Here is a 22796-nt window from a genome sequence, read left to right as displayed (position 1 = left end):
CTACCACTATCTGAAACTATGTAACACTGAATAACTGTAGTTTATCCTAGTAATTAGTTGCCAGTAAAAAAAAAGGCTCATTCAGTTTTACCTTGCCATTGTTATCTAAGGTACATGGAAGAGGTTTCTTAGCTTTGGGTAATTTCCTAGATGCTCCTTTTTCAACCCTTTCTTGGACACACACAGTGTTGCATTGAGCTTTGGCTCCTAAAAAAATTCTATTCCCTAATCTAACAGTCCAGAGTAGAAAGAATGTCCAGAGAAGCTTCAGGTTATGTATCTGGGGATAGAGTAAGGGGGCTAGCTGCTTGTTACTAGTAACAGTGGTATTTCTGCAGTTTTGTCATCTCTGATCTGATCTAGGCAGGCAGTATGTGCCAGGTCTGGTTGGGGAAGGGACATGAATTATGATGACCACCACTTCTGTTCTATGTGCTAGTAGATGCGAAAAGGAGGAGGTAGATATGTTTAGATCCTACTAGTCTGATTTTTTCACACTATTCAATATGAGGCTTGCTGAATTTCTTGAGAATCTTAGAAACTCATGTATTCTTTTTAAATTTATTGATTTATACACTATTTTTAGAAGGGATGAGGCACTTTACAACATAAATACAAATAAGGTCAAGAAGAAATAGAAGAAATTCTTTAATAGAAAGAACAGGAAATAAATATATCCTAAATCTAGGGTTACAAATTACGATAATTACTGTATTTGAACTCGACTATGAACTTCCCGGAAGCCAAAGCAAAAAGTAAATGTGATAAAGTTTTTACAGGTCTCTCTTTGTCTGGTAAAGCAAAATCTACCATGTCATCAGAAAATACCAAATTTTTTTCCATTAACTTGAAAGAACTGTGTCTATGTGTGTGTTAATGAGCAACTCAGAGATAGTATCTTTAACAGTGGTTTTTCAGATTATGAAGAGGTACTCATATGGCTATTTCCTTCAAGCAAAGAAAGTTAAACAGCACAATAAGCTTCTTTTGATTTTCTATTTAACTTGGTTCAAGTCTAGTGAACAGAATGAATGGAAACACAGCCCACAAACTGTCCTCTAGGGATCAATTTTATAAATTATCTAAAGAAGGAAAGTTCAAAGTTGAGTTTTTAATTCCCCTCGATAGCTGATGAATCATGTGTTCATATGTTTCTGATGCTAGATGAAAAAGTAACAGCCTAGAGTAAAAGGAAAGAAGTCTATACATATGCATTCTCATTCAGAGGTTGGTCTCCTCACCTTATTTGAAAATAGGTCAAACAGGATGCCTGGAGTCAGAGTCAACATTTTCCTTAAGAAAGAGTTTTGTCCAATTGCCTGAATAAGCACTAGCTATGACTCCAAAGTTCTCTCTACATCACTGAATACAGAAATCTAAGAGTAGAGATTATCAGCTAACTGTATGTCTTTGCCATGAAAGTACTGTCACAGCCCCTATGTAATGACTTACTGGGTTGGGTTCTTGCATACTGTCTATCTGAACAAAGTAGGCAAAAATAAAGTTTTGTTTCAATTTATATTTACTTGTTTTTTTCTGACAATAAGTAGATAACAGGGTTAAGTTTCTTTCTGAGGTAACTTTTATTTTGTAATAATAGAATTATGTCATAAATTGCTATAGCCTCAGGTGCATATTCTAGTTTACCTAAGTCATTTAAATGTAAATTTAAAAGAAGAGAGCTAGAGACTGAAATCTGATTTTTGATTAAATCCTGAATATGATTTAGTACTGTTCTTGCAACAGCCTGGGACAGATGTTAATGTCATTTTAAGAAAGGTATATATTGTAGTTTGATGTAATTTCTATAACAAACTTCACTATAAATTTCACATACCTGGTTATGGCAGATTAATAATATCTAATAAACATCTTTTGTTCCCTTTTTTCTTAGTTAATAAGTCCCTATATAGTTAAAGGAAGCAACATATTCAGGTTAAAAATATACCCAGGTCTTCCTTATATACAAGGATAATCAATGAATATGTTGTGTAGGTTTCTGGGATAAGCTCTTTAAAAAGCATTGACTCAGATGGAAGTTCTCTTTTACCCTTCTTCCCACCCCTTCTTCCTTATTCTTTCTGGGATTGTAATTGTGATGGCTAGAGATCCAGCACCCATTTTAGATCATGAAGCAAGTTTGAGGATGGAAACTACATGCTAAATATAGCAGAGAATTAAAAAAAAGAAGGACCTTGGGGCCCCAATGACTTAATGGAAATACTATGTTAGCCCTAAAATGTCTATCTGGATATTCTTTTATGGAATTAAAAAAAACTGTTTAAGCTACTGCATTTCAGGTTTCCATAACAGGCAACTACATATAATCCTAACTAATCCACTGGAACAAAACTCTATCACATTTTCATTCAGAAGCTAGCCACCTCATTTCATTTGAAAATGTGTCAGACGGGACACCTGGAAGTAGAGCCAAAGTTTTCCTTAAGGAAACTTAGTAATCTTAATTGTACTTCAACTACTTATTTATTGTCTACTCATCAGACTGTGAGCTATTTGAAGAAAATTCCACATACTTTTATCTACATCACTTAGCATGATGGTGGGCTGGTACTACATGGTCCGTACAGTTTTGCGGAACTTAATTTTCTTTCTGAAAATATGCTAACAACCTTAGCAGATGTACTACAATTATTCACATAATGTTATTCAGTTAATTTAGAACAATGAATCCTTCACTTCTGTACCATAAAAGTAATATATGTTTTTTCCAAAAGTTGTTTCAGGAAAAGAAAGAACTGCCCATTTTGAGGTATGTTTGAAAATACCTGGCTGACATATTGTTTTCAGGAAGAAGTGGAATTTCCAAAACTTTTGTACTAGCAATTATTATCTCTTGGCTTGCAGTAGCAACTGTTTTCCCAGTGATTCGATGCACCTGATAAAATGCATGAGGTCGTAAATATCTATCATCTGCCGTTCCAATAAACATCTGTAGATTTATCGGCTTTTCACTATAGCCCAGGAGCTGATTAGGAAGAACAAACACAGAAAAATACAATTCATTATCCATGCATATTACAATAAGTTGACAACAAATGGGTTTATTATACCTGTATCACATATTATTGACACATAAAATGTTACTTCAAAAAAGATAACAATAGAAAAAGTTAAGAAGTGAACACCCTTCCAGACTTCAGGAATAGTTTAAAAATAAAATGCTGGAAAATAAACAAGGGTATTATATCAAATTCAAGAGCTTCTGCACATCAAAAGAAACCATAAACAAAACAAAAAAGCAAACCACTGAATGGGAGAAGATATTTGCAAATGGTATATCCACAAAAGGTTAATATCCAAAATACATAAAGAATTCATACACCTCAACACCAAAAAAACACATAACCTGATTAAAAATAGGCAAAGATCTCAATAGACATTTTTCCAAAGAAGACACAGATGGCCAGAAGACACATGAAAAGATTCTTAATATCACTAATCATCAGGGAAATGCAAATCAAATCCATAGTGAGATACCTCAATCCAGTCAGAATGGCCAATATCAAAAAGACAAGCGATAAACAAGTGTTGGTGAGGATGTGAAGAAAAGGAATCTCTCATTCATTGCGTGTGGGAATGTAAACTGGTGCAGCCACTACGGAAAACAGTATGGAAATTTCTCGAAAAATTAAAAGCAGAACTACCATATGACACAGTAATTCCACTTCTGGGAAACTTACCCCCCCAAAATACAAAATCATTAATTTGAAAAGACATATGCGCCCTATGTTTACTGCAGCATTATTTATAACAGCCAAGATATAAAGGCAACCTAAATGCCTATGGATTAAATGAATGGATAATAAGATATGGTATATTGGAGAATTAGTCATAAAAAAGAATGAAGTCTTGCCATGTGCAACAATCTTGCCATGGATGGACCTACAGGGTATTATGCTATGTGAAATCAGTCAGACAAAGACAAATACTGCATGACTTCAGTTATATGTGGAATCTAAAAAATAAAACAGGTGAACAAACAAACCAGAAACAGATTCATAAATATGGAGAACAAACTGGTGGTTGCCATAGGGAAGGGAGGTTAAGGGGATGGATGAAATAGGTGAGGGGGATAAAGAGGTACAAACTTCCAATTATAAAATAAATAAGTCATGGTCAAGTACCAAATGATTTCCCTCATTTGTGGAGTATAACAACGAAGCAAAACTGAAGGAACAAAACAGCAGCAGACTCACAAACTCCAAGAAGGTACTAGTGGTACCAAAGGGGAGGGATGGGGAGGGAGGGAGAAGGGGATTGAGGGGTATTATCATTGGTACACATGGTGTGGGAGGGTCACGGGAAAGACAGTGTAGCACAGAGAAGACAAGTAGTGACTCTGTGGCATCTTACTACACTGATGGACAGTGACTTCAATAAAGTATGGGGGGTCTTGGTAACATGGGTTAATGTAGTAACCACAATGTTTTTCACGTAAAACCTTCAAAAGAGTGTATATCAGTGATACCTTAATAAACAAACAAATAAACCACATAGAAAAATCAAAAACTAATCAGACAATAATAAATAAATAAATAAACAAGTCATGGAGATGGAAAGTACAACACAGGGAATATGGTCAATAATACCGTAGTATCTTTGTTAACTACACTTATCACGGTGAGCATCTCACCAACTGCTGGATCACTATGTTGTACACCTGAAACCAATACAATACTGTGTATCAGCTATACTTAAAAAAATAAGTAGAGTTGACAGGAAACCCAGTGAATATTATTTTGATAATAAAATAAAAATTGTTTTTTAAAAAATAAAAATAAAAGGCTGGACTATGTTACAAAAGGATAAGGGGTTTTGGTTTTTCTCTTTCTTCTTGACAAATATCTAGATCAACAAAAATTTTTACAAAGCCTTAGAGTGCTGTGAAGAACACAGAAGAAATGTTGATTCTGGACTCCAAGCAACATTAATCATCCAGATCTAAAGACCTGGGTATGTGGGAATGTCCTTGAACAAGCTGTTAAATCAGAGACAGTTTGTTTTAGTAGAAAGAGTCTGAAGAAACCTATTCTGTATGTTACCAACTTAAAATTTCAACTGACTTAACAAGCTGGGTTATTTGGCTTTCCATGGTACCCTTCACTACTGCTGACGTTAAGATGACTGTATGGGGTGGGAAATGACTATACAGGATTGATAAGGGTGAGGACCAAAAGGTGGCTGGAGGTAAAAACTGTGACCATAAGAAAAGGGACACAAAGCCTGCAGAAGTATACAAATAGTACTTAGGAAGACTCCCATGTCCAATCTGATGGTGGAGCAGCAGCCATCTCACCCATCATCATGCAGATAACAACTATAAACTAGAATAAACATAAAGACTAAGTTGAAAGCATGGAGAGAGCCCAAAGTAAGCAGACACTGAAAGCAAAGCAACACATTTTAAAAGAGAAAAGTAAAAGATGTGTTTCCTGTTTTTAAGGCTTCTAACCTGAGGGAAAACCATAGTCCATTACAGAGTGGCTGAAACTCCCATAGAAATCTACAGTGTAAAGGGCTTGAAGAATGGAGGTAAGCATGTAGAACCATAGCCTCTGGAAAGAGGGAAATCCCAAAAAGGAGACAGTCAGAAAGGAGCAGCTCCGAATTACACATATAAACTGCCTAATCCTTTGGCTGACCTGTGAATCATCTATGAACAGAGCAGATCTCAAGCAGCCTAACTAATGCTACAATAACAGAAAATAACTGAAATGAGATTATGAGCTACCACAAACCACATGGAGACAGGTTTTACAGACTGACTACAACCAAGTTAAGTGGCTGCTTAAACAAATAAAAAACTCAACATTCTCTGAGAGTATATATGGGCATGTATGTATACTTGTTTTAATGTTGTTGAGTTATAGTTCTTTATATGTTGTGAATATTAATCCCTTGCAGATAAATGATTTGCAAATACTATCTTGGTTGAGTCCTTCAATGCACAAAAGTTTTAATTTCAATGGAGTCCGATTTATCTTTCCCTTTTGTTGCTTACTGTGCTTTGGTATCATACTTAATAAAACCACTGCCAAACCCACTGTCAAGAAGATTTTCCTCAATGTTTTCTCCTAAGAGTTTTATAGTTTTAGGTCTTACAGTTAAGGTTTTTGATCAATTTTGAATTAATTTTTGTATATGATGTAAGGTAAGAGTCCTACTACATTATTTAGCAGGTGCATGCCCAACTTTCCCAGGATCATCTGTTGAAAAGACTGGCCTTTCCCTCACTGAATGGTCTTGGCACCTTATCAAAAATGAACTGACCATAGATAAGTGAGGGCTTATTTCTGGGCTTTCTATTCTATGTCACTGGTCTGCCTTTATGCCAGTGTCATATATTGTTTTAAATACTGTAGCTTTGTAGTGAGTTATAAATCAGAAAAACTGAATCCTAGTTTAAATCTTTTTCAGGATTATTTTGGCTATTAGAAGCCTCCTGCAATTCCTACGAATTTGAGGATATGCTTTTCCATTCTGTGAAAAAGGATGTTGGAATTATGGCTTTGAATCTAGAATGTTTTGGGGAGAACTAGTATCTTGACAATGCTAGGTCTTCCTGTCCATGAACATGGGATAACTTTATATTTATTTTTATTCCAGCAATATTTTACAGTTTTCAGCATACAAGTGTTACACCTCCTTGGATAAATTCATTCCTAACTATTTATTCTTTTGGATGCTATTGTAAATGGTATTGATTTCTTAATTTCCTCTTCAGTTTGTTCATCCTTTGCATATACAGAAACACAACTGTTAAGTGTATGTTGACCTTCCACCTTGAAACATAGCTAAACTCATTTATTACCTCTGGTAGCTTTCCTGTGGATTATTTGAAATTTTCTATGTACAGGAACAAATCATCTGCGAATACAGTTTTATCTCTTCCTTTCTAATTTGGATGCCTTTTATTTCTTTTTATTGACTAATTGCTCTGGCTAGGACTTCCAGCATACATAATAACAATGGTGCAAGTGAGGATCGTCATCTTGTTGCTGATCCCAGAGAGAAAGCTTTCAAGTCTTTCACCATTAAGTATGATGTTAGCTGTGGGCTTTTCATAAATGATCTTGATCGTGTTAAGGATTTCCCCCTTTTCCTAGTTTGTTGAGTGTTTGTTGTTAATGTTTTTAATAAAAGATTGTTAAATTTTGTCAAATGCCTTTTTTGTGCCAACTGGGATGACCAAGTGGTTTTTATTCCTTCATTCTGTTAGTGTGGAATATATTACATCAACCTATTTTCATATGTTGAATCACTTTTTGCATTTCTGGGATAAATTTCAATGGGTCATGCTGTATAATCCTTTTAATGTGCTGTTGGATTTGGTTTGTTAAGTTTTTTGTTGAGGATTTTGTGTTTATATTCATTAGGGATATTAGTCTGTAGTTTTCTCTTGTGTTTTTGTCCTTATCGTTATCGTTTTAATAAAAAAACACTTCCATGTGTGTACTGAAATTCCACCATCTCTTCACATGTATGGTCCACCTTCTCTACTAGATAATTTAGCATTTTTATTGTGACTATATTAAAGTTTCTTTCTGGTAACAATATAGATGAAGACTTAGATCTAGGTCGTCTCTGGGGCTGCTTCTATTGATTTCTCTTCATTGCAGGTCACACTTTCTTTTGTACATACTGTTTAACACATACTAGACATTTTGTATAAAAGAACTCTGGAGACTGAAGTAGAAAATATTTATCTCCAAAAGAGGATTGTTATTTCTTTGTCAGGCCATGGTTCTTAAGCTATGTCTGGGCTTTTTTGTAGCTTTGGTATCTGTGCTTTGAGATGGTGGCTTCCTTGCACACACTGGAGGTTTTCCAAGCTTTGGAATGATATGCAGCAATCCACACTCCTACTTTTGGCCCCAAATGCCTCAGGGAGAAAGAGTTGCTCTGTGACTGCTTTAATCCATTAAACCAGCAAGGGAGCAACATGATAATGTAGGTTTTTTTCAGTCCATTTTCAGTAAACACAGTGGCAGAAGTGTCCAGCTCTTCAAGGCAGTAGTGGTGGAATTTCTGGTGCCCACTCCCAAGCACTGCCTGACAAGTTCTGTTCGTGAGTCATAGTCAGTGATATTTTCACTACAGCAGTAATGGCTAAGGTGGTTGGACACTGTTCCAGGCCATGTAGCTTCCAAGCCTGAGATTTTATGAGCTACCTAATAACCTGTAAAAACATTTCTGTTTCTGTACTATGGTTTATAAAGTATCCTGGCACATGATATCAAATATAGAGTGCCTAGTACAGCTTTTGACACATGGTTAGTGATAAATATTAGCTGCATCCATGATTCTAAGTATGGAATCTAGTCAAAGTTTCAAATGGGTAGAAGAATTTCATTCTATTATACAGTCCTTCAGGTGAATGTTTTACTCTCCCCTGCCTGCCCATCCTTGGCTTCATGCGGAGTCTGTAACCAAGCAACATGATTTATTGATTATCCTCTACCCAGGAAAGGACATGAAGATTTTTGCCTATTATCAGATATGATTTACTCAGTCTTATTTTCAGTCCTGTGAAGTTTATAGAGAAGCAAGTAAAGCCTAGACCTTTGCAATAGCCTTGTAAGTACTCTCCCTGTTTTCACTCTTACTCCCCTACAGCCTATTCTCTATCCAGGAGCCAGAACAAACTTGTAACATTAACCTGGTAATTTCACTCTTGCTCAGAATTCTCTAATGGCTTCTTCTCACACTCAGAACTAAATTCAAATGCCCTATGATGATTTACAAGGCCTAAGTGATTTGGGCTTTGGTTAACTTGTTGCCTTACCTTCTCCTACTTTCTGCCTTCCACAGTCAGTTCTGGCCATCCTGACTATTGCATGAGCCATCCAGGCTCATTCCTAATCTCAGGGCCTTCACACTTAATATTTTATCCCTTTGGAATATTCACTCTGATCTTTATATTACCTCACTCCTTTAGTTCTATATTCAAAGGCCTGTTCCTCAAAGAAGAGCACCCTATCTAAAATACCACATCTTTATCCCCTTATCCTATTTTTTTATTTTTCACAGTACTGATCACTATCAAAAGTATATTATTTATTATATGTTTTCTTCAGCACCGTGTAAGTTTCAAAAAGGCTGAAACTTTGTGCACCACTCTACCCCTTCTTCCTTTTATTGAGGGTCCATGACGGAAATATCCACACTGAATGTCACTGCTCTGCCAGTATTATATACATGACAAAGTGGCATGTACTGAACTTTAAGGAATTAATGAAGACCCCAGAGGCAGAAATTTATTATTAATAATGCAGGAAGTAGGAAAACACATGATTAAAAAAGGCATTTAAGGCTCTATGAAGGACAGAAAAGATAGAATCATGCAAACCAGTTAAGAGGCTAGAACACTAAAATCACATATACTAAAAGTTTAAATTAGGGTATAAGTAAGAACATAAATAGAAAAATAGGAATGGAGAGGGATGAATGCACTACATCTTTCCTATGAGACCCTAAAGAGATTTTTTTGGTAACTGACTACATATAGAATAATAAAGAGAAGGAAACAAAGAAATGAGAAGTTCTTTTCAATACCTAGTAGAAGGGTGGTGTACTAGCGAATAAAGAAAGCAAAGAAGTCACTGTTTTAGAACAGGTTTGGGGGACCTAAGGCAATGTTTTCAACATTACAGATATTGTATTCAAGGTACGATGAGACACCTAGGTGGAAATGTGAGGCTATGTAAGATGCACATTCTTTTAGCCCAGCCATGATGTATTGCTCAATAAACACTATGTTTTGCTATATAATTTGGTAACAAAATAAATACAATCTACTGTGCCTTAAAAGGATGATATTTAAAATCTACTTTCCTTTTCTTGTTTTGACATGATGAATGTGCACTGTAAAATTTCAGTATAGCAATACACATGGCACTTGAAACACTAGAATTTTAACTGTATCACTGTGATGTAGTTAGTGTTCTGAGCAAAGTGTGAAGTGATGAGAGTGCCAAGTATGTCCTCTATCTTAACTACTTTGCAATCATTACACAAGAACAGCCATAGTCAATATACAAGTGAATAATCATGGCAACATGATAAGTAAAAGTTCACCACAGGAATTTAATGAAAAGGGGCCAGAGATTCAAGTTCTTATTAACCCCCATGGATAATCACAATTCTTCAACGTGCACAACTATCCTATGTTGCAAAGACCTTCAGAATGTCCCATTGTATTTTCATGTATATAGAACTTTATGAACTTAAAACCCAAGTCGTTGATATGTATAAATACAAAAAAACCCACAAAACCGCAGTTTTAACACATGGAATTTTTTTTCCCTCTCCTCTCTGAAGCAGGTGGTTTTTTTTAATTGGTACATAGTCTTATTTTAGTTTCAAGTATACAACACAGTGGTTCAACAGTTACCCATATTACTAAATGCTCACCCCTACTAGTACAGTTACTATCTGTGAACATAGAAAGATGTTACAGAATCACTGGTTGTATTCTCCATGTTGTACTGCTACCCTTGTGACCAACCCACATTATGACTGAGAATTTTTGTGCCCCTTTATCCCCTTCACCCCACCCACCCAAACCTCTCCCCCATGGTAACCAGCAGTCCCTTCTCAGGTCTACAAGTCTGCGCTATTTTGTTCCATTTTGCTTTGCTTTTATATTCCACAAATAAGTGAAATCATAACACATATATGAACTTTTCATGAATCAACTACCATATAAACTGAGGAAAACTTTAGCAAGAGTTCATTTCAGAAAATCATGTTATCACTAGTAATACCACTCACTCATGGAATTTAGGTTGCTGATGAAAATACCTGCCTCAGTACCTGAACATACTCTTACTGACACTACAGGTAACGAGTATCTAACTACTTCATCCTGTCTTCTACAGTCATTAATTACTAAGCCTTTTTTTCATTTTGAAACAACTACTGTGTTATAGTTTTCTAATTTATTTCCTCTTAATGTTACATTTTATTGATATTCTTAAAATTATATGTGTGGGTTGATTATATTATCTTTTCATTTCCATTTCAGGTTAATAAAGTAGTATTACAAAACACTGATTTAAAAAAAAAGTGGAGGTGGGTCTGATAGGGTTGAGAACCATTAGAAGATATGAAAGTTTAAGAGGAACATAAGTATTATCTCTTGGAACAGGCTGTCTAAAAGCAATTCCTCCAGTCTCCTGTCTAGGGAGCATAAAGCTATTGTAAGCCATTTGGGGAGTTAAAGAAAAGGGGTCAGAGGCCTCCCTATTCAGTAAGCAGATTTTGATTATGCCTCTCATCCATCCCCATCCTCTTTTCTATACAGATCCTCAAGCCCTGACTTCCATTATTCTAGAACCTACAACTTCTATTTCATTCCCTCTAAAGAGTACATCTTCAGTTCTCCCAGGGCAAGACAGTGGTTATAACCTGGCTATACCACACAGGAGAGAAAAACCTGGGAATCTAACTGCTTCTTTGTAGACTTTCAGCCAATCCTGTTTTTCAGCTCTCTTCCACATCCTACTTTCTGAGACACCAAGTGCCTCAAATTCTTGAGCCTTTTCAGGGCTCTTTGGTGTAAAATGATTTGTGCTCCTTATTGATTCTTTCTCTCCACCTAACAAGCTTAAGTTGAAGCTAATTAATGTTTGATGAAGGTAAACACATGTTCAATCTATTGTATTTAACTGAAAGTTGCAATTTTCTCTATATATTTAAATATTTATATAATCAAAAAATCTATCAATATTTCCAGTCATTATTTCTTTTTACATATTTTGGTATAAATGTGTTAGTAAATTTTAAAGTCTTAATTAAATGGAAAATATTCTTAAAAATTTCCAACATGATCATACACACACATATACACAAAGCCTAATAAATTAGTAACTAAAGAAGAAGTTGCAAAATGTGAGCATATGTGCACACATGCACACAAATAAGTTCAGCCACTTTTCTCTTTTGGCTGGTATGGGGCAAGTGATAACCTAGAATGAGATTCATCTACGTTTGTACACAGAGATGAAAAAGTGAAGGTAGCAAGTGGTATTATACTTTAAAACAAATTAGTTTATTTAATCCTAAAATTGTGGAGTACAAGTCATTTTTTTCCTGTTTACAGATGAAGAATATGAAGTTAGGAAAGATCAGGGAACTTCCCTAAACTCATGGTTGAGTGATGTGATTAGCCATTCCTTTCCTCTATACCTGTTGCTCTTTCATGTTGAACCCAAATTGAACAAATTACTCTATGGAGCCAACTCTCCTTCATCTAGTGAAGAAAGAAATACCAACAACTTTACCACATGCCTCTAAGTTTTTTGAAGGGGACAGTGTCCATCTTGTTATCTCCAAAGCCTAGTATACTACCTAGCACGTTATAGGTACTCAACCACCATTGAATGAATGAATTTTGGAATAAGAGTACAATTTGGTAGAGCAAAATAAGTCACGAGGTTAGTCGACAGTATTATTTAGGAATTTTAGCCAATAAATAGCTGTTCAAAATGAACTAGTTAAATAAAAAACAAAAAAATAAAAATAAAAAATTTTATTGCTAACTATTAAGTTAGCAATATCACATAACGTACCAGTAAGTACTATATACCAAAGTGTCCTAGTCATATTAGATGTCTCACATTAATACCAGCTTGGCAAAGACATAAGCCACCTGTCCTTTATACTTCGATAGTAAAATGAACCAGTGTTGGGGGAAGGTAATCATGCATATAAGATTTCAAAGGGAATATATTTCATAACACAGATTTCAGCCAGCATATGCTCCAAGCGTATATACTATAACTTAAGAAAAACAGGCCTTCTCCTTTGCAGCTCAGGGATTTCAGAGGAATATCAAATAAACTAATTAGATTATCTTCCCATCTCATCCCCAGAGAAGCATTATGTTACAGGTGCTGAACAGATTATTGCTGCTGTTAAAACTACTCTATAAAAACTTTCATCTAGTATCAGTACACTTCTCTTCAGGCCACCTTTTGCTTTGCAGAAGAAAGTGAGCCAATTTGTTTGTTATGTTTCTGTATCGTTTCCATAGCAAAGGTCTGTGACTGCTTAATTTAACTGAAGCTGGAAGGTTAAAGCCCTAAGGTCACTATAGGACAGACTAGAGCAGTTTCAATAAAAGCAGTTCTATCAGTTCTGCTAAATAACTTGGGAAGAGGGGATCTGAATATATTACAAACATGGTAACACACTGTAGAGATACTAAAAATACAGGATTAAATTTCCATAATATAAATTGCTTCAAACTGAAGTGCAATATTACACAAAAAATCATCACCTGGAAATAGATCTTGGTATATGATGAAATACAAAGTCTAATTATGGAAAATAAAATACTACAATCCAAATTTAAAATTTTTCAACTTTTGGGATAAGACTCAAAATACGCATGCCTTAATAAAACATCACTGTAGGAGGGGGCAGAGGCAAGGTGGCGGCGTGAGTAGGAGAGTGGGAATCTCCTCCCAAAAACATATATATTTTTGAAAATACAACAAATACAACTATCCCTAAAAGAGAGACCAGAAGATACAGGACAACAGCCAGACCACATCCAAACCCGTGAGAACCCAGTGCCTCGCAAAGGGGGTAAGATACAAGCCACAGCCCGGTGGGAACTGAGGCCCCTCACCGCAGCTCCTGGAGGGAGGAGAGGAGTCGGAGTGGGGAGGGAGAGGGAGCCAAGGACTGCTAAATAGCTAGCCCTAGCCATCCGCACCCAGGCGTGGGGTACTGGATACTAGGGAAACAGGACAGTAAGACCTATGAGCGGGTCCCTGCAGTCGGCGCCCCTGGGACAAAGAAAAGCAAGTGCTTTTTGAAAGTCTTAAAGGGACAGGGAACCGAGAGCTGGAAGCAAGCGTTCTGGGACACTTATCCCAGCAGTTGGGAATCCAGGGGAACTCCAGGCATCCTAACCCCCTGAGCAGCAGCTCTGAGACCCCTCACGGCGATAAACAGCCCCCCCCTCGTCTGTTCCCACTGCGGAGTCCCGCCATAGCAGAGCAGCAGACGCCCACAGCAAGGGAACTTCCTCCATAGTGGCTGGGAAAGAAACAGACCCAGTCTACACGCAATTGCCCAACACAAGCCGCTAGAGGTCGCTGTTGTCCCAGTAAAGAAAGGCCAGGAGCAAGTGGAAAAGGTCTTGGCTCTCCCAGCTGACAGACGAGTCAATAGCATACCACTGCATCTATCGACATGAAAAGGCAAAAAAATTTGATCCAGACCAGGCTAACCCAGACACCTTTGACATCCTCTCCTGAGAAGGAATCTGGGGAGGTAGATTTAACCAATGTTCCTGAAAAAGAATTCAAAACAAAAGTCATAACCATGCTGACGGACTTGCAGAGAAATATACAAGAACTAAGGAGGGAGAATACAGAAATAAAACAATCTCTGGAAGGACTTCAAAGCAGAATGGACAAGATGCAAGAGACCATTAATGGACTAGAAAACAGAGAACAGGAGCAGGGAGAAATGATGCAGAGAGAGATAAAAGGATCTCCAGGAATGAAAGAATATTAAGAGAACTGTGTGACCAATCCAAAAGGAACAATATTCGTATCATAGGAGTACCAGAAGAAGAAGACAGAGAAAAAGGAATAGAAAGTGTCTTTGAAGAAATAATTGCTGAAAACTTCCCCAAACTAGGGGAGGAAATGGTCTCTCAGACCACAAAAACACACAGGACTCCCATGACAAGGGACCCAAGGAGGGCAACACCAAGACACATAATAATTAAAATGGCAAAGATCAAAGACAAGGACAGAGTATTAAAGGCAGCCAGAGAGAAAAAAAAAAGGTCACCTACAAAGGAAAAAGCATCAGGCTATCATCAGACTTCTCAACAGAAACCTTACAGGCCAGAAGAGAATGGCATGATATATTTAATGCCATGAAACAGAAGGGCCTTGAACCAAAAATACTGTATCCAGCAGATTATCATTTAAATATGAAGGAGGGATTAAACAATTCCCAGACAAGCAAAAGTTGAGGGAATTTGCCTCCCACAAACCACCTCTACAGGGCATCTTACAGAGACTGCTCTACATGGAAGCACTCCTAAAAAGAGAACAGAACAAAACACCGAACATATGAAGAATGGAGGAGGAGGAATAAGAAGGGAGAGAAACAAAGAATCATCAGACAGTGTTTATAATAGCTCAATAAGCGAGTAAAATTAGACAGTGAGATAGTAAAGAAGCTAACCTTGAACCTTTGGTAACCACAAACTTAAAGCCTGCAATGGCAATAAGTACATATCTTTCAATAATCACCCTAAATGTAAATGGACTGAATGCACCAATCAAAAGACACAGAGTAACAGAATGGATAAAAAAGCAAGACCCATCTATATGCTGCTTATAAGAGACTCACCTCAAACCCAAAGACATGTACAGATTAAAAATCAAGGGATGGAAAAAGATATTTCATGCAAACAACAGTGAGAAAAAAGCAGGTGTTGCAATACTAGCATGAGACAAAATAGACTTCAAAACAAAGAAAGTAACAAGAGATAAAGAAGGATATTACATAATGATAAAGGACTCAGTCCGACAAGAGGATATAACCATTATAAACATTTATGCACCCAATACAGGAGCACCAACATATGTGAAACAAATACTAACAGAATTAAAGGAGGAAATAGAATGCAATGCATTCATTTTGGGAGACTTCAACACACCACTCACTCCAAAGGACAGATCTACCAGACAGAAAATAAGGACACAGAGGCACTGAACAAACACACTAGAACAGATGGACCTAATAGACATCTATAGAACTCTACATCCAAAAGCAACAGGATACACATTCTTCTCAAGTGCACATGGAACATTCTCCAGAATAGACCACATACTAGGCCACAAAAAGAGCCTCAGTAAATTACAAAAGATTGAAATCCTACCAACCAACTTCTCAGACCACGAAGGTATAAAACTAGAAATAAATTGTACAAAGAAAGCAAAAAGGCTCACAAACACATAGAGGCTTAACAACATGCTCCTAAATAATCAATGGATCAATGACCAAATTAAAATGGAGATCCAGAAATATATGGAAACAAATGACAACACAAAGCCCCAACTACTGTGGGACACAGTGAAAGCAGTCTTAAGAGGAAAGTATATAGCAATCTAGGCATATTTAAAGAAGAACAATCCCAAATGAATAGTCTAATGTCACAATTATCGAAATTGGAAAAAGAAGAACAAATGAGGCCTAAGGTCAGAAGAAGGAGGGACATAATAAAGATCAGAGAAGAAATAAATAAAATTGAGAAGAATAAAACAATAGAAAAAATCAATGAAACCAAGAGCTGGTTTTCGAGAGAATAAACAAAATAGATAAGCCTCTAGCCAGACTTATTAAGAGAAAACAAGAATCAACACACACATCAACAGAATCAGAAACGAGAAAGGAAAAATCATGACGGACCCCACAGAAATACAAAGAATTATTAGAAAATACTATGAAAACCTATATGCTAACAAGCTGGAAAACTTAGGAGAAATAGACAACTTCCTAGAAAAATACAACCTTCCAAGACTGACCCAGAAAGAAACAGAAAATCTAAACAGACCAATTACCAGCAATAAAATTGAAGTGGTAATCAAAAAACTACCCAAGAACAAAACCCCCGGGCCAGATGAATTTACCTCGGAATTTTATCAGACATACAGAGAAGACATAATACCCATTCTCCTTAAAGTTTTCAAAAAAATAGAAGAGGAGGGAATACTCCCAAACTCATTCTATGAAGCCAACATCACCCTAATACCAAAATCAGGCAAAGACCCCACCAAACAAAAAAACTACAGACCAATGTCCCTGATGAACATAGATGCAAAAATACTCAACTTTAAAATATTAGGAAACCGAATTCAAAAATACATCAAGAGGATCATACACCAGGACCAAGTGGGATTCATCCCAGGGATGCAAGGATAGTACAACATTTGAAAATCCATCAACATCATCCACCACATCAATAAAAAGAAAGACAAAAACCACATGATCATCTCCATAGATGCTGAAAAAGCATTTGACAAAATTCAACATTCATTCATGATAAAAACTCTCAACAAAATGGACATAGAGGGCAACTACCTCAACATAATAAAGGCCATATATGATAAACCCACAGTCAATATCATACTGAACAGTGAAAAGCTGAAAGCTTTTCCTCTGTGATTGGGAACAAGACAGGGATGCCCCCAATCCCCACTGTTATTTAACATAGTACTGGAGGTCCTAGCCACGGCAATTAGACAAAACAAAGAAATACAAGGAATCCAGATTGGTAAAGAAGAAGTTAAACTGTCACTATTTGCAGATGACATGATATTGTACATAAAAAACCCTAAAGACTCCACTCCAAAACTACTAGAGCTAATATCGGAATTCAGCAAAGTTGCAGGATACAAAATTAACACACAGAAATCTGTGGCTTTCCTATACACTAACAATAAACTAACAGAAAGAGAAGTCAGGAAGACAATTCCATTCACAATAGCATCAAAAAGAATAAAATACCTAGGAATAAACCTAACCAAGGAAGTGAAAGACCAATACCCTGAAAACTATAAGAGAAATTAAAGAAGTCACTAACAAATGGAAACTCTTCCCATGCTCTTGGCTAGGAAGAATTAATATCGTCAAAATGGCCATCCTGCCCAAAGCAATATACAGATTCGATGCACTGCCTATCAAATTACCAACAGCTTTCTTCAATGAACTGGAACAAATAGTTCAAAAATTCATATGGAAACACCAAAGACCCCGAATAGCTAAAGCAATCCTGAGAAGGAAGAATAAAGTGGGGGGATCTCACTCCCCAACTTCAAGCTCTACTACAAAGCCACAGTAATCAAGACAATTTGGTACTGGCACAAGAACAGACCCACAGATCAATGGAACAGAATAGAGACTCCAAACATTAACCCAAACACATATGGTCAACTAATATTCGATAAAGGAGCCATGGACATACAATGGGGAAATGACAGTCTCTTCAACAGATGGTGCTGGCAAAACTGGACAGCTACATGTAAGAGAATGAAACTGGATCACTGTCTAACCCCATACACAAAAGTAAATTCAAAATCGATCAAAGACTTGAACCTGAGTCATGAAACCATAAAACTCTTAGAAAAAAACATAGACAAAAATCTCTTGGACATAAACATGAGTGACCTCTTCTTGAACATACCTCCCCGGGAAAGGGAAACAAAAGCAAAAATGAACAAGTGGGACTATATCAAGCTGAAGAGCTTCTGTATAGCAAAGGACACCATCAATAGAACAAAAAGGTATCCTACAGTATGGGAGAATATATTCATAAATGACAGATCCGAGAAAGGGTTGACATCCAAAATATATAAAGAGCTCATGCACCTCAACAAACAAAAAGCAAATAATCCAATTAAAAAATGGGCAGAGGAGTTGAATAGACAGTTCTCTAAAGAAGAAATTCAGATGGCCAACAGACACATGAAAAGATGCTCCACATTGCTTGTCATCAGAGAAATGAAAATTAAAAGCACAATGAGATATCACCTCACACCAGTAAGGATGGCTACCATCCAAAAGACAAACAACAGCAAATGTTGGCGAGGTTGTGGAGAAAGGGGAACCCTCCTACACTGCTGGTGGGAATGTAAATTAGTTCAACCATTGTGGAAAGCAGTATGGAGGTTCCTCAAAATGCTCAAAATAGAAATACCATTTGACCCAGGAATTCCACTGCTAGGAATTTACCCCAAGAATGCAGCACTCCAGTTTGAAAAAGACAGATGCACCCCTATGTTTATCGCTGCACTATTTACAATAGCCAACATATGGAAGCAACCTAAGTGCCCATCAGCAGATGAATGGATAAAGAAGATGTGGTACATATAAACAATGGAATATTACTCAGCTATAAGAAAAAAACAGATCCTACCATTTGCAACAACATGGATGGAGCTAGAGGGTATTATGCTCAGTGAAATAAGCCAGGTGGAGAAAGACAAGTACCAAATGATTTCACTCATATGTGGAGTATAAGAACAAAGGAAAACTGAAGGAACAAAACAGCAGCAGAACCACAGAACCCAAGAATGGACTAACAGTTACCAAAGGGAAAGGGACTGGGGAGGATGGGTGGGAAGGGAGGGATAAGGGCGGTGAAAAAGAAAGGGGGCATTATGATTAGCATGTATAGTGTCGGGGGGCACGGGGAGGGCTGTGCAACACAGAGAAGACAAGTAGTGATTTTACAGCATCTTACTACACTGATGGACAGTGACTGTGGAGGGGTATGTGGGGGGCACTTGGTGAAGGGGTGAGCCTAGTAAACATAATGTCTTTCATGTAATTGTAGATTAATGATACCAAAACAAAAAAAAATAAAAAATAAAAAAAACTTTTCACTGTGTAATAAAGTATGTGTGTAGATTTATGCAGTTTCATCCCATGTGTAGATTCAAGTAACTATCACAGTCAAGATGCAGAACTCTTTCATCACCAAAAAGGAATTCCTTTGTGCTACCTGTTAGGCTGGAGAAAGGAAAAACAAGGACATGCAAACAGAACAGAGAGATGCCATAGGGGGAGAACAGAACAGACCCCAAAGTCCATGCCGTATATGGAAAGGGGACAGCTCTCCCTGAATTCCGTCCTGATGTGCCGACTAAGACCCAGATGTCAGCCTCCTCCCTCTTGGAAGGAGAAAAAGTTTCTAGTTGTCTATTATGTCACCTTTAGCCAATCATACCTCTCCACACCCCCTAAGATAGCTTGCCCACTCCTCCCCCTCCTAATCCCTTATAAGCCCCCCACCTCCCCAACTGGGTGTGACTTCTCTGGCCTGTGACAAGAAGGCCACAAAACCTCACCCAGGGGTATTTAAATAAATTACCTGGCCCTTTGTTGCCTCTCTTCGCCTGCTTATTCTAGCTAGAATTTATGTTACACTACCTCTTTATATTCATAAACCAGTCCCTGTTCTTTGCCTTCTAAACCAGCACTACCCAACAGAACTTTCTGCAATGTTTAAGTCATTCTATATCTGAATTTTTAAAAAGATCCATGATCCATGTTGTAGCAATTCTTGTGTAAGATATGAGGTTTAGGTTAAGATTTACCTTCTTGCCTGTGGATGTTCAATTGCTCAAGCATCATTTGTTGAAAAGATAATGTCATTAGCAATATGTGCTTAGCAAGCCTTCAAGTGTCATTAATGAAACTGAAGAACTGAATTTTTTATTTTAATTTAACTGTGGGGAGTAGATACTGGATTGGACAGTGAAGCTCTAAACCCTTCCACTTTTCTGCTTAGTACTTTTCTTTCCCTAATACCTACCTTTTTTCTGGCTAATGTTTGTTTATTAATTAGCTAGGAACTTTCCACAAATAAGCAGTGCCTGATCTAACCCCCTTTATCTGGGTTTCAGGTCCTACTTGCTCTCATAGAGATCTGAATTTATCATATTTTATTGTTATTTCACTTGCAAGCCTCACTAAACTATAAAATTCATAGGAGTAGGAAACATGCTGGATTTTTTCCCCCACTGAATCCTGAGCTATAGTAACAGACTGCCTTGAATATATTAAATATTTGTAGACTGTATTAATGAGTAATATTATTACTCTGAGTAAAAGAAAAAAATTAATTAGTTGCCAGAAAGTGGGTGGTATTTTCCAACAGCTTCAAAGTTCGAGTACTTTCAGTTTCAAGAAATACATACTTCAGAAACTTCTCAATGTATAAGCATATTGAGAACATCTGAACTGTCCTTTGGCAGAAATTTTTTTAGAATTGGTGCTTAAGTGTCCTTCTCTTTTCATTTTAATGTAACACTAGCCCATGGATTGCAAACAAAACTCTTTCAAATGACAGTGATCAAGCCAGCTGAATTCTAGGATGCCAATGTTGATAACTTAACTGGCTATATATTCTTCATCAGGGTTTATAAAATATTGATAAAGCAGCTCAAAAAATCCTAAATAATAATATTAGCTAATACTGACTGAGCATTTACTATGTGTACGTGCAAATACTAAGCCATGTGCTTTACGTGCAATGTTTCATTCAATTCTCACATCGACTCTTGCTTCACATGATATTATTCTCATTTTACAAAAACAAACCAGAGGTAAAGGTCCTCCCATAATTAGCTTCTATCAACATCACATTCTTATTTCCAATATCGCCCTTAATGCATTCTAAAGTTATTTTATTTGTTTACTTGTTCATTGTCTCTTCTCAGTATAATGTAAGAAAGGCCCATGAAGGCAAGGACCTAGTTGGTATTGTTCATCTCTGGATCCCCAGCATCATTATAATGTAGTGAGCAATCAAAAAGTAGTCATTGAAAGAGTAAAAGGATAGATGGATGAATAAATCAGGCAATGAACAACTCAATAAAAAGGTCTAGAAAAATTGATTCACCTGGCCAAAGATAAAATACAGCCCAGGATTTAAATCCACGCAGCTTGGCTGCAGAGCCCCTATTAGCCACTTAGCTACTATTAAGTCCTGAATGTAGTTAAAGACCAATGCTACAAAGGGATGTGGCAGAAAAGACACACTGACCACCAGAGATGTACATACAGAGTTGGATAGTATAGTATTATAAAGTTGTTGCTGAGGAAAGGCTGCCTAGAATGGAGTACTTTTGCCACTCCTATTGCATATAAGTAGGACCATGTGATTACTACTGGCCAGGAGACTGTGAGAGGTAATAACTGGTAGTAATTTCCAGGTTCATACGTCTTATATACTCTCTTCCCTTTTCCCAGGAACCATGGAGGCTGTGTGTTGAAGATGATGGCATCAAAGATGGACCGACCTTGGATTTATGAGGGACAGTATGAAAGAAAGTGAAAAACCTTAAAAAAGAAATCCTGAACCACTGAGAACTGGGGATTATTAATCATAACAGTTACCCTACCATCCTTAATCCAAGAAAGCTTAAACTACAACAATGGTAAATAGGGTCTAAGATTTTTTTTATCAGGGCTATAAAGGTAGTAGGAAATAACACTTGACTTTATGTCTAAGACCAGGGTTTCAAAAAAAGGCGTATTTTGAGACTTAAATGAGATAATGTAAAACTGCTTTAGAAAATGAAAAGCACTATGAAATTATAACATAACTGTAGCATAAGAGGCAACACAGTACAATGGTAAGAGAACCAGCAAAGTCCTTAAGGACAAAAAACCTCGTTTAACAAAAGACCTGGGCTTAAGATCTCTGCCAATTACATCATGTGTAATCTTAAATCATCTGTACTATGCACTTGCCCTGCCCTTTTTTTTCCTTTGATCTTTTTTTTTAGGCTTTTTTTTAAAGGTATGATTGATATACACTCTCATGAAGGTTTCACATGAAATAACAATGTGGTTACTACATTTACCCATGTTATCAAGTCCCCACCCATACCCCAATGCAGTCACTGTCCATCAGTGCAGCAAGATGCCACAGATCCACTATATGCCTTCTCTGTGCTACACTGTTCTCCCCGTGATCCCGCACACCATGTGTACTAAACATAATACCCTTCGATCCCCTTCTCCCTCCCTCCCCAGCCGCCCTCCCACACCCCTCCACTTTGGTAACCACTAGTTCATTCTTGGAGTCTCTGAATCTGTTGCCATTTTGTTCCTTCAATTTTGCTTCAATGTTACACTCCACAAATGAGGGAAATCATTTGGCCCTGCCCTTTTAAAAGAACTTTCGCAAATGCTAAACAGTGAGAAAACATTTTGTAAACTATAAAGCA

At 37.0% G+C, this 22796-nt stretch overlaps 1 protein-coding gene across 4 annotated transcripts in view; it reads right to left on the bottom strand.

Annotated features, from left to right (window-relative positions):
- The window catches only part of NFATC3 (nuclear factor of activated T cells 3), a 129902-nt gene that overhangs the window by 52119 nt on the left and 54987 nt on the right, over positions 1–22796 (bottom strand). For all 4 annotated transcript variants that reach the window (XM_073225478.1, XM_073225476.1, XM_073225479.1 and 1 more), the window contains one exon: positions 2787–2986. In XM_073225478.1, coding sequence (XP_073081579.1) covers positions 2787–2986 — 200 coding nt within the window. The remainder of the gene's footprint in view (positions 1–2786; positions 2987–22796) is intronic.

This window comes from Manis javanica, chromosome 17, assembly GCF_040802235.1.
Source record: "Manis javanica isolate MJ-LG chromosome 17, MJ_LKY, whole genome shotgun sequence".
NCBI lineage: Eukaryota > Metazoa > Chordata > Mammalia > Pholidota > Manidae > Manis > Manis javanica.
Note: the sequence above shows the minus strand (reverse complement) of the source record. Positions and strands in the feature narration are given on the sequence as shown.